Source organism: Vipera ursinii, assembly GCF_947247035.1.
Source record: "Vipera ursinii genome assembly, chromosome: 14".
In the NCBI taxonomy this organism is placed as follows: Eukaryota; Metazoa; Chordata; class Lepidosauria; order Squamata; family Viperidae; genus Vipera; species Vipera ursinii.
Genome location: NC_139527.1, coordinates 11,368,569 through 11,380,625, shown reverse-complemented (window position 1 = coordinate 11,380,625; position 12,057 = coordinate 11,368,569). Strand labels below are relative to the sequence as shown.

At 53.3% G+C, this 12,057-nt stretch overlaps 1 protein-coding gene across 10 annotated transcripts in view; it reads right to left on the bottom strand.

The window, feature by feature from the left end:
* Nucleotides 1-12,057, bottom strand: part of SFI1 (SFI1 centrin binding protein) — a 36,904-nt gene that overhangs the window by 12,389 nt on the left and 12,458 nt on the right. For 9 of the 10 annotated variants that reach the window (XR_014493809.1, XR_014493810.1, XR_014493811.1 and 6 more), the window contains 12 exons: nucleotides 11,505-11,575; nucleotides 10,732-10,824; nucleotides 9,525-9,622; nucleotides 8,812-8,878; nucleotides 7,492-7,622; nucleotides 6,817-6,898; nucleotides 6,336-6,514; nucleotides 5,311-5,386; nucleotides 3,820-3,915; nucleotides 2,387-2,463; nucleotides 2,127-2,229; nucleotides 1,336-1,432 (listed from right to left, as the gene is read on the bottom strand). Coding sequence is in view for 7 of the 10 variants with exons in the window: in XM_083373908.1 (XP_083230034.1) it covers nucleotides 1,336-1,432; nucleotides 2,127-2,229; nucleotides 2,387-2,463; nucleotides 3,820-3,915; nucleotides 5,311-5,386; nucleotides 6,336-6,514; nucleotides 6,817-6,898; nucleotides 7,492-7,622; nucleotides 8,812-8,878; nucleotides 9,525-9,622; nucleotides 10,732-10,824; nucleotides 11,505-11,575 (1,170 nt within the window). In the remaining 3 variants the exon portion in view is untranslated. The remainder of the gene's footprint in view (nucleotides 1-1,335; nucleotides 1,433-2,126; nucleotides 2,230-2,386; nucleotides 2,464-3,819; nucleotides 3,916-5,310; nucleotides 5,387-6,335; nucleotides 6,515-6,816; nucleotides 6,899-7,491; nucleotides 7,623-8,811; nucleotides 8,879-9,524; nucleotides 9,623-10,731; nucleotides 10,825-11,504; nucleotides 11,576-12,057) is intronic. The other variant, XM_083373907.1, reaches the window with a different exon arrangement.

Here is a 12,057-nt window from a genome sequence, read left to right as displayed (position 1 = left end):
ATGTAATAATGACGTTACTTAGTTGATAATGAGTTGTGATGGGGGTTTCCCGACACTCCCATGTAACACCTCTACTCCGCGAGCTGCATTGGCTTCCGGTTGCCCTCCGGGTGAGATTCAAGGTGCTGGTGATGACCTATAGAGCCCTAAATGGCCTGGGTCTGGGATATCTGAGGGAACACCTGCTGCCGGCATCAAGCTCCCTTCGTCCTGTGCGCTCCCACAGGGAGGGCCTCCTCAGGGTGCCACCGGTCAGGGAGTGCCGGCTGGCGGCCCCCAAGGGGAGAGCATTCTCAGTGGGCGCGCCTGCCCTTTGGAATCAACTGCCTGTGGAACTCCGGATGGCCCCCGACCTTCGCTCGTTTCGCCGGGACCTAAAAACCTGGCTATTCGAGCTTGCCGGCCTGGACTGAGGGTTTTGGGTTAAGGTTTTAATTTTTAATTATTTTGGGGCTATTTAATGTAATTTTATTTTAACTTTGTATATTGTATTGTTTTAATTGCCCTGTAATCTGCCTTGAGTCCTTCAGGAAATGGGCGGTATATAAATCCAAATAATAATAATAAGAAGAAGAACAAGAAAAACTGTATTAGCCTGAGATAATAGATATTAAGGGAAAAAGAAAGGAAATATCTGATGTTGTAACTTGAGATTTGTATTAAAAATTTATGTATGTTATTGAACTATTGATTGACCCAGCCACCACATTGCTTTTTAAATACTTAATTGTAAAATAAAAAAACTAATAAAGTATTGTTTAAAAAAAGTTCTCGGGTTGTTTTGGAAAGGCAGATGTTTTACTCCTGGAGTGTCTCCTACTAGGCCAACACAGCAACTGTGTTTTCTTGACCCAGATGTTCCAAAGGTGCTTTTCCAAAAGGCAACTGGACTTTCTTGGATTTTTCCCCTTGAAAATGTTTCGCTTCTCTTCCAAGAAGCTTCCTGGATGACAAGCAAAACATTTTCAAGGAATCAAACTAAGGAAGTCCGGGTGTCTTTTGGAAAAGCACTTAGGGACCACCATGACTCGGATGATTGAGAATCTCCCTAGACCCAGACACAGCCCCAAATTCCAGCTGGACTGGAATGGAGAAGCAACTCTCATTCTGCAAAGGCATTGACCGAGGCTCCAGCAGCTCTGCCTTCGGCCACCACATCCTGTCCCTCTCCACAGGAGAAAAACTGTGCTGCAATCATGATGGACTTTAAGCTCATTGCTGGAGGGGAAGTGCCAGGCATTGGCACCCCTCTGCCGCGGGCAAGTGAGAGAGAGGACACAGCTGCCAAAAAGGTGCCACGGCTGCTGAAAGCCCTCCAAAGAATTCCCCCCTCACCTGTCTGCAAGTGCCTCTGGGCATCCTTCACAGCCACAGCCGCCTTTTCTCGGCGATCGGCACGCAGCACAGCCGCCTCCCTCCACTGGAGCAACACCTGCACTGAGAAAACGGGGGGGGGGGGGGGGGCTTGAATATTTCCAGGGCGACTTTTAATCTACTAGCAAGAAAGCGCCCCAAGACACCCACCACAGCTGCTCACTGAGTTTCCCAAAACCCAGCCCACGTGCAGAGTGTTGGGATTCAGGGTCAGCCTGTGGGTTCGGCAGTTGGGTCGGAGGACTCAGAGGAGGAGGAAGGGGGTGTTGAAGAGCTTGCTGATGAGAGCCCTCAGCCAGGCCCCTCCCACCTGGTCACGACGGAGACCCAGCTGTGTGAGCCTGACAGTGTGGATGAAGATGACCCACAGCTGGCCCTGTTCAAGGACGCCTGAGGCAGGAGGCAGTCAATCAGGAGTAAACAGAGGAAGGCAATGGGACTCCTCGGAAGGAGGCAGAGAGAAGCCACGCCCTGAACTGTATTTAAGGGGGAATGCGTGGGAGGGCTGGTTTGCTGAAGGCAACCGCTTGAAAAGCTCCTGTTTCTTGGTTTGTGTCTTGTTCTATTTGTTTTTGTAGCAATAAATTTGGCAGGCGTAATTCCAGCCTCTTGCCTTCTTGTAAAAGGGGTTGTCTCTGCCTTTTCTGCAGGGCCGGTAGCAGGCTGGTACAGAACACAGAGGGCCGGGAAGCCAAGGGCTCCCGGCTTGGTCCCTGCTGGGTCCGTGGCAGAGTCCCCTGGCCTGAGGTTACCTTGGAGAGAAGGACTTGTCTGCAGTGATGCCCAGCCAGGCCGGCTGCCTTTGCTTCCTGCCTGAGGTCAGCAGTGTTCTCCTTCCAGGAACGCAGCGCCCGCCTGAGGACCAGAGGGGAGCAGATGCCTCAAAGCGCCCGGAGGGCTTCCCCACAGCCTGGCCTGACCTTTGGGGAGACTTCACAGCGACCCAGGGGAGCCTATCCAGCTGAGGAAGGGGGATCCCCAGCAGCATGACTCTGAGTCTTGGGGATTTTACCGTAGCAGCCCCCGATTATGGTCTCTCTCCTTCTTGGCCACCTGGTGAAGGATGCACCGAATGTTCTTTTGGTATGTCTGGAAAGAGAGAAGGACCAAAATTCTTGTCTTCTTTGCATGAAGGAGGGCTTGAATGTGTAACTTTTTAATTATTATTGGGCAGAGACCCTCCTTGCCACTTAAGGACATAACTGATCATCAAGAAAAAAATAAACTTTACTTTTCTTGGTCCAACTAAATGGCGTAAGAGTGCACAAACTTCCATGTTCTCCAGAACTTTTAATCAAAACAGTGCAGTGCATTGACAAACTGCGGGACTACACCACTTAATGACAGCAGTTCTGGCAGTCCTGGTTACTGTTGTTAAGAAGGACCCGACAGGATCGCAACTTCCAACTTCCCACCGGCTTCCTCATTGACTTTGTTTTGTGTGAAGCTGACAGGGAAGATCACAAATGGTGCATGTGCGATCATGGGATGCCGTCAGAACCCTCAATTATTATTACTCATGCAGTTCTCTGGGCTCAGGTTATTCGTGTTCTGCCATTCTCCCTTTCCTCCATCTGCTTTGATGTATCCTCTACGGGGTGCGAAAGGAATGCCTCGGGGCCATCTGCCTTATCTCAGCGCACAGGGAGGAACTGGAGAAGACCTCACAACTTTGTTGGCTGCTTTCCGGCAACCGTCATCCCCTGTGGATTGGCCTGTTTGAACTGACCGGATGGACAGCTGGGGTAGGATTATTGTTTTGCAGGTTTAACCTACTGATTAGGGCGGGAAGCCCTCAGATCCCGCCTAGCTTTCCTGCTTTCTGTACCTGTTCCTTTTCAAATGATGCCAGTTTCAAGAGTTCTGCTTTCTTGGTAGAGAAACGGAGGCGGGTCCTTACAGATGCTGTGACAAGGCCCAGCTCAGCACCGTTATAAGTTTGAATGGTGGCTGAACAACTGGTCGTTAACTGAGAACCACTTGTAAGCGCACTCCATTGTTTGATGAACATTTTCTTTTTCTCTTTTCCATTTTTTCCTCTTTTGACTAACTCCCTCAGTGCCTCCCTCATTCCCTCTTTCACTTTGTCTCAACTTCCCAGGCTTGAAGTGATTTCCAAGCCCCTTAGACGCCCACCCTGCTGGGTCTGCCTAGCCTTATCAGATCAGATCAGATCGCCATTGCTGCCACTTTTTCCCGGGGGGGCCAAAGGCACACCTTAAAAATGAAAATTAGTTTCTTCCTCTCAAAGGGCACACATACATAACACACATCTAGAACACAACCTACACAACATACGTATAGACCTACACCCTCACGTATAAGGAACGTTCACCGTCCAACAATACTCCAGCCTCCAAACCAGGACTTAGGGAGACAGGGACAGGCCCACCTTCTCTTCACAGTGGGAGAAAGACCCTCCCTCGGTTCTGCCTGGCAGCCTACCTTCCAAGCCGCCATGACCCTGCCCAGCAAGGCCTGCTGGTAGTGGCCCTCGGCCCGGGCCGTCTCCTTCCACTTCTCAGACCTCTGCACCTGGTACTGCAAGGAAAAAGGACCCTGGAGCAGGACTTGCAGGGACAGTCCAGAAACCAGAACACACTAACACACACACACACACACACACAGAGGGCTTTCTGCAAAGTAGCCATCGGGGAGGGTGGGTGAAAACTGGGTCAGACTTCCTCCTACAGGAGGTGCACAAAGACACATCCCTGCCACGGGGATTTCTGCCACCCTCCCTCTCTCCTGGGGCTCCTCTTTTGAATGCGGAGTTTCTGCAAGGAGCCCCCCAGCCCCCCTGGAACGTGGCTCCTTCCACATCCAGGGGTCAAGCAGCGAAGCCTCCTGTCTCTGGGACCGCTGCCTGCTTCCAGCTTGCCAACAGTGCAGGAGGGGAAGAGGGGAAAGCTTTGAATCCACAGGTGTTCCTTTTCAACCTGAGAGGTGAGGAGTTGTTTTGGCAGCTAAAGTTTCTTCTCATCATAATTACGGGAAGGTATATTGGACAATGACTGAACTGTTAGAGAGGGATCGGAAAGTTTTACTCTTTTAATTATCTCTTTCCCACCATAGTTTCAGAGTTAGCTTTTCTTCAAACTTGCCGGATTGTTTTATGCCTAATAAAGTTAACACTGTTAAAGTTAAAGTTAACACTGGAAGTCATCAAGCCTCTAGTGTTTTGCTCGGCTGGGCTTTTCAGCTGGAATATGCTTGATGCTTGATGTCCAAGGCGAAGGCAGTCAAACAATGACAGCCTGGGAACAGAACTCCATCAAGATAAACAGCCCAGAATTTCCCCAGAGCAAATGGTTTCGTGTGTGTGTGTGTGTGTGTGTGTGTGTGTGTGTGTGTGTGTGTGTGTATGTGAAGGTAAGTGGCTGCCCTCAGGTGGGGGAGGGTGCAAAGGGGTCCACAAGGAGGCAAGGCAGGTGTGGCAAGGCTTGGGGAGGGGGCGTGGGGGGTGCAAGGAGACACGGCAAGGGCTGGGGAGGGTGAACCATGGTGCACAGAAGTAGGAGCGAGGCATATGGAGAGAGGGCATCTCTATAAACCGGCTATCAATAAATCATTTAATTATTAAAACACCCATTTTTTAAATATTCCTTTCATCTTATCTCCTTTTTAAAAAGCAGCAGACAATTTTGGAAACCTCCCTGGCTCCACCAACTGCCTCCTGGGGCATTTCACACGCGCATCGTAAGAGTCGCAGCTTTCAGCTTTTTTTTTTTTAAAAAAAAGAGCCAGAAAGGAAGGCGGCAGCAGGGCCTTTGTGGCCAGAACAAAGCCTCTTAAGGAGTTTCAACCATATTGGTAGAATATTTAACAGCAGGGAAAAGTTCCCGATTCCAGCAGTCAGCTTTTTGCCGACCCAGACCACTCCCTTGCTCACGAGGGATTGGCATCAATGGGATTGGCATCAATGGGTGCTCTCACCTGCCGCCATTTCCTCCACGAACAGCGCAGGAGCTTCTCAGAATGGAAGTTCAAGGCCGCTGCCTCCTTCGCCCACCTGAAAGAAGCACAGGGCACGCGGGCTTTGGTGACGGCAGGTCCTTGGCCAAGATACGGGCTTGTCACGAGGGAGGAAGCCCAGATTTTAGCCCAGGAAAAGCCGAGATCCACTGAACTGTCTGAAATGGGATCTCTTGCTTGAGCAGAGGGTTGGACTGGAAGACCTTCCTAGGTCCCTTCCAACTCTGCTCTTCTGAATGATTCACCCCTGGAAAAGCAGCAGACTCCTCCGTCTTCCAGGAGACTCCGCTGGGAAGTTAAAGACGGGCCTGGGGCCTCCCCCAGGCTGCTCATCCTTGTCAGAAGCTCACCTAGAGCAACAGTGGTGTTGCCCCCGCCTCTGTTCTTGGCTCACTTTCATTATGGAAGACAGCAATGCATATAGCCCCCCCGCCCCCCACCTTCAAGCAGTCCTGTTCTGTTTGGTTGCAAAGATGCAGACCTCAGGAAGCTCCAGGATGGGCCCAGCTTGAGGAACCTCCACCACCAGCAACTCTCTTCCATGAAGTCTTGAGCAAGGGTGGGGCCCAAACCTCCCCTGAAGCACCAAGCAGCTCAAGGAGAGAGTCACCCCACCCCCCCGGCTCTTGGCACAGGGTGTCCTCACTCAAAGCCCAAAGTCCATCTGTTGCCGAGAATCTCTCTGGGCTCCAAAGAGGCCCTGCAAACTTTCTCAGAAATTAAACATGAGGCGCCTGATCTGCCCTCTAAGCAGGACTGCAGGGAGGAATCTGGGAGAGCGGGAGGGAGGGAAAACTTCTTTGTTCTGTATCACCCCACCCACCGGCCATTTTGTGACAGCACCCACAACACTGCCCTCCAGCCAAGCCAGTCCCCTCCAGAGAGGCCCTTTCAGGGCACTGCTGTCAGATCAGGACCCCCCAAGGCGAAGACGGGGACCCAGAGCAGCAGGGAACGCAGCTGCCGTTGGGACTCTGGCTTCTTACCCTCTCTTCGTTTCCCGGACATTCTCCCTCCAGAGGTGCAAAGTGGCCCAGAGGAGCCGACGCCTGCGATGCCCCTCGGCCAAGGAGACACCCACTCGCTCTTCCAGGCAGGCCAGGGTGGCCCTGTGCCACCGGCCCCAGAACTGGTGCAAAAGTCGCCCTTCAGCATGCATCGTGGCCTGCAAAGGGAGAGGCCAGAGGTGGGGGCTGTGGCTGGGGCACTTGCCTTGGCAGCCTCTTGCTTCAGGAGGCGAAAAGCTGAGGGGGGGGGTTGTCAGGGACCCAAGCAAGCAAGCAAAGAAAGCCTCTGGTGCAGGACCAAGCTCAGGACCAGGAAGGATACAACCCAGGTTGCTGTGTCCCCAGACTAAGCCTCCCTTTGAGATCCGGGCCCTGTTTCAATTCCCACAACCTCCAGACTGAGGAGCCAACGATGGCCGCACAGACACTCCTCCACGCGGACAGGCCTGGCCACGCTTACCGTCATCTCTGCCGCCCGTTCCTCCTGTTGCTCGCACTGCCTCAACTGCCACCACTCAAAGACCCGCCTGGTCCACGTCTCCCTGTGGAAGAGGGCTGCGTGAGACCCCTGAGAGAGCAGCCTGGCCTCTGTGGGCCTCCACATCCCACATTCTGAAGTTCAAAAGGCAAAGCAGCGGCATGAGGGAATCCAGAGCTGGACCGAGTAAGCAGCGTGCAGCACAGAAGGCCGGGGAGAGTTAGCATAGCGCTCTTCAGAGATCTAAGGCCAGAACCAACAGACCGAAACGGGCGGATTCGGCTTAGATAGGATGGTAAAAGAGGTAACAGAGGAATGAGCTGTCTCGCGAAATGGTGCATTCCTTTCAGTGAAAGATGTTCAAACCGTAAAACTGTATTGAATCTCTCTCAAAAGCTGTAGTAGATCTTACACAGACTTGTAAGAGGGACTCTGCAACCTCCGAGACCCTTTCTAGCTCTTGTGATGCCATGATTCAACGATGGATCCTCTCAACAGCTTCTCTGATTCAGCACCCTGACATTCAGGACTAAGCTACCAGCCTTGCCCAGCTTTGCTTCAAGGGAAGACAGCGCCAAGATCCGCATCAGGCCCGTCCTCCCGAGAAAGCAGGGGCTCCCTCGCCCCTAACCCGGAGGCTGCTGCCAGCCAGCCCACCTGTGGCAGCCCAGGGCCACCCGGTTCATCTCCCTCCACCGGAGCTGGTGATCTCTGAACAGCTTCCAGGCCTGAAAGGTGGCAGACGAGAGGGCGGCCTGGCGGTGCTGGTCGGCTTTGGCATTCTGGAACTGAAGACAAAAAGAGGCTCTTAATGGGAATTTTTGATCCTCCACCACAATCTCCTTGCAGGAATCACCAGCCAACCAAAAATGGGAACCTGTGCATGTAACTCAAGTGGGAGACACCCCCCCAAGTACATTTTTTCAGGGCTTAAACTCCCCCCCCCCAAGGCTCTTAGCAATTCCTTGCTTTGGAACAGCTGCCTTAGGTGTCCCTGGTGCACTGCTTAGCAGAGTGATGGTGAGCCTAAGAAACAGGCATCCCAGGTGACGACACATCGTGCCATTTTGGGAGATGTGCCAGGCTTCTGGGACCTCTGGAAACCGCGCAAGAGGGTCCCGCTCTCACGCAATCTCTGGAGCCTCCAAAAAACACCTGAGAACGGCACATGCTTCACCGCTCATTCCGGAGGCTGGAATGGAAGAGCGTTGCCTGAGGTTCCCAGGCTGCATGAAACCCTGAACTGCCTGGGATAGGCAGTTTGAAAAATACATTTATTTATTTAATAATACACTTAATTTTAAATAATGTATTACTCTTTTGTTATGAATTCTCTTTTGTCTAATGGTGTGTGTGTGTGTGTGTGTGTGTGTGTGCGCACATGACACACCAGCATGTCGAGTGAGGCATTTTCTGAACTTCTGACAGAGATCCCAAAACGTTCGTCTTCACTGGCTTAGCGCCTTCCAATGTAAGCTGCGGGTCCCCCCACATCCTCCGTGGACTCCACCAGGCCACTCGTGGCACTTGGGAGGGTGGGGCCCCTCCCTGCTGAACCCTCCCAAGCACAGGGAACAAGGACCTGGGGCTTCACGGCTCTCCCTCTTTGGCCTCCCCAGGCCTGGCTGCTTGAGGCGGCAGTCCAGAGGCAGAAGCAGACCCACTGCCACCACCCCAGCCCTCCCTCGAGGCAAGCAGGAAACAGGAGGAAGCGGAGCCAGGCAGCCTTGCCTCCAGCTCCCCTCCCCCAACCTGTTTCTCCCCTAGGGCACCTTGCAAAGTCTGAGGATGGAGACCACTTTGCTTTTAGTGCTTTGAGTACAAGCCCTCCTCGGTGGGCTTTTGAGAGAGAAGGGTAGGGCCCAAATGAAGGCAAGGAAGGAAGGGAGCAGTCAGACGGGGGCCCTGAAGTGACGTTCAGGTGTCCCTCGGCCCCAGGTGGCGACTGGCACTCAGGGCTTGTTTCTCTTGGCTCACCTTCTGCCATCTTTCCCCACAGGCCCGCTGTCTCCAGGTCCGCAGAGACTTCTGCAGCAGCCTCTGGCTGGAAGGCAAAGGGGGAGCTTCAGCACTCGGTAGCTAGCTCTAGACGCTGAGGGCCGGCAAAAGCTTCCCCTGGGCCAGACTGAGTGGCACAGCATGGCAGAGGACGAACAAACCCCAACTTGCAAGGGCAAAGCTGTGCATCTCTGTCTTTTGCTAGCACCCCAAAATTCACCAGCTGGAGTTGCAGACAAAAGGGGTGCCTGCAAGCATTCAGGTTCAGTCTAGAGTTGGCTGGAACTGGGATCCCAAAATCCTTCCACACCCCACACCTAGGATTTTCAACAAGAACTAGGAACTACTCTAGCCAATCTACTACAAATCCCTGCCGCTTACTCTACTGCCCTGTTGCATGAGGGGGCCTCACTGCGGAGAAACGATGGGCACAAGCCAGTGCCCTCAAGGGCGAATCTGACACGCCGGGCGGGAGTGACCCCCACCCAGAGGAGCCTGTCCAGCCCCGCCCCTCCAGTGCTGCCTTCCCATCTCTGACGCTGCGCAGGAGTTTCACAAGGAACTCTATTCCATCTCACTGCAGGCTCCAACAGCAGCAGCATGTAAGCAAAGCGGGGGAAACCAACCCAGCCCCAGCCCACCCACCCCCCATTTCACGCCCTCGAGGGAGCCACGGGACCCTCCGCAAGGACCTGTGGTGAGAAACGGCTGCCAGGATCAGGGGCCGGTGCTGCTCTTCCTCCTTCTGCTCCAGACGAGACCTCCAGCAAGTCCAGAACCTGGATGTCAGCTGGAAGAGAAGCAAATAAATAGTGACACGATCCACAAGATGCAGGGGGGAGGGGCGGGTTCCACAGCAGGCACCCACTTTCTCACCACCAAACAACAGCCGCCGGTGACGGATCCCACATTTACCGGTCATCCAGCTCTACCCTCCATATAATGAACTTTTTTTCCCTCCTGGGTGGTATCAGGTACCCCAATTCTTGGAAAGTCCCTTAGTGAGGTGCCATCAAGTTGGGCTCAACCTGATTGCCCTTCTCTAGCGGTGAAGGCTAGGGGCTCTCCGACTGCATCTATCCATCCGCCTTGTCTCCTCTCCCCGCCTTTGCCTGCTTCCCTCCCTGCTGGTAAGGATCCTCCTTCTCCTAGCGCAGAGCTCCCCAATCTCTCCGGCTTGGTGGCTCGGAAGGAAAGGGAGCAGCAGGCAAATGTATACGCGTGCGGCCCTGTGCGCACATGCACAAATGGGTGTGTGCACAATGGAGGTGTGTGTGCATGCATCTGCAAGCAGGCCATGTGCGCCCATGGCACGCATGCTGGCACCAGCTTGCATGCACAAATGGGCTGATGCACCCATGGCGTGCACGCTGGTGCTTGCATGCATGCACAAACAGGCTGTTGGTGCCCGTGTGACGCTGGCAGCAGTGTTAGCATCCCCGCGCATGCACAAATGGGGCTGCTAGCACCCATGTGGCGGTGTTACTGCGGGGGGTGGGGTGCCTCACCAGGTATTCACAGGGCCCTGTGGCCAACAGGTCACAGCCCGGTACTGGGCCGCAGACTGTAGGTTGGGGACCCCTGTCCTAGAGCATGACCTGCTTAGGATACGTGCCCGAGTTGTTTTCACTTTTCCTGCGTATCTTCAGCTACCTTTGAGCCCACCAAGACAAAACTATCCACCATTTTCATTTGTCATCACCAATAAGTTAACATTGTTGACACAGATGCATAAAAATGGTCTCTAATAACAACCCCTAACAGATCAGTTGCAATCTATAATTTGTCCCCCCCCCCCGCCCTTCCAAGTTTCTTGCATCGCAGAAAAGAAATTCAACACCACAAAAGGGTAAGGGCTGAGGCCAACACAGATGCAGCAGGGAAACGAGGCAGGCTCACCGTGACTCGGTGCTGCTGACAAGCCAAGTTCCTTCTGACTTGCTTGAGGGAAGCCTCCCGGACGTTCCTCCGCAAGACCCGAAACCCACAACTCTGTGGAAAGTGAAAGAACAGCTGACTTCCAGATGTAGGGAAGGTGCATCTCTGGAACAGCCCTCCCTTTGCGTCATTTGTGAAAACACAACTGGTGAGGCCAAAAGTAGCAGGCAAGACATTGCAACGGAGCGCGCCTGTGTGTCCTGAGTGCAGAGCCTGGGAAATCTTCCCAATTTAGTCAAGCTGCAAGTGCCCAAGATTTTTTTTTAAATCCCATTTATATCCCGCCCTTCTCCGAAGACTCAGGGCGGCTTACAAGCTTAGCAGTAGCCTTCATTCTATGTATATGCCTGCTTATTAGGGCTTTCACACACACCCCAAGCGACATTATTACAAAGTCAGCTTAATTGCCCCCAACAATCTGGGTCCTCGTTTTACCTACCTGGGAAGGATGGAAGGCTGAGTCAACCTTGAGCCTGGTGGGATGCAAACCTGCACTAAATGCAGGCAGCTGGTGTTACTTAAGGAGGCATTAGCCCACTGCTCCACCAAGGCTCTAGATTGCTAGCCGTGGGATAACGGCCTGCAGAGTAGAACCCGCGCTCTTCCAGCCTGGGCCTTCGGCTGCCTGGGCAAGAGCGAGGATGCAGCAGGCAAAGCAGCTCTTCCTGCTCAGAAGCCACCAGCAGGATGCCGAAGCCTCTGGCCTTCTCCAGGAGAAACCACAAAGCTCTTACCAGCAGGTGGTGGTTATGGTGGCTTTGAGCCAGCCGGTAGCGCTCTGCTTCTTCGGCACACAATGCCACATCTAGCGGATGGGTTAAGAAATGCAGCAGACCAGACTAACCTGCAGTTGTTTATCACTCAAAGGAAGAATCCGACGTTTCAGAACGTTAATTGGTGTGGCTCAAGCATTGTTTCATCTTATCCTCATCGTCCAAACAGGATGGACGCCTCAGTCACTGTCCGAGTTAGGAGACAGTGGCCCTTCTGTCCCCTCTATCCGTCTTGAGACTCCTAGTGCAGCGGTCCCCAACCTTCCTGGCTCCACGGCCTGGTGGCAGTGGCAGCGGGATGGTTTCATGCATGCAACCCAGATTTTGTGCATGCGCAAATGAAGCTTTGCACACTCGCCTGCCAAGTGCACGGCCTGGTTCCCAACAGGCTGTGGACTGGTATAGCGGTCTGCAGACTGGGGGTTGGGGACCACTGTTCTAATGTTAATTATTACAAAGGACTCCAGGTAATTTGCACCAAAAACAAAAGCAGCAGTAAGATCACACGATTTAT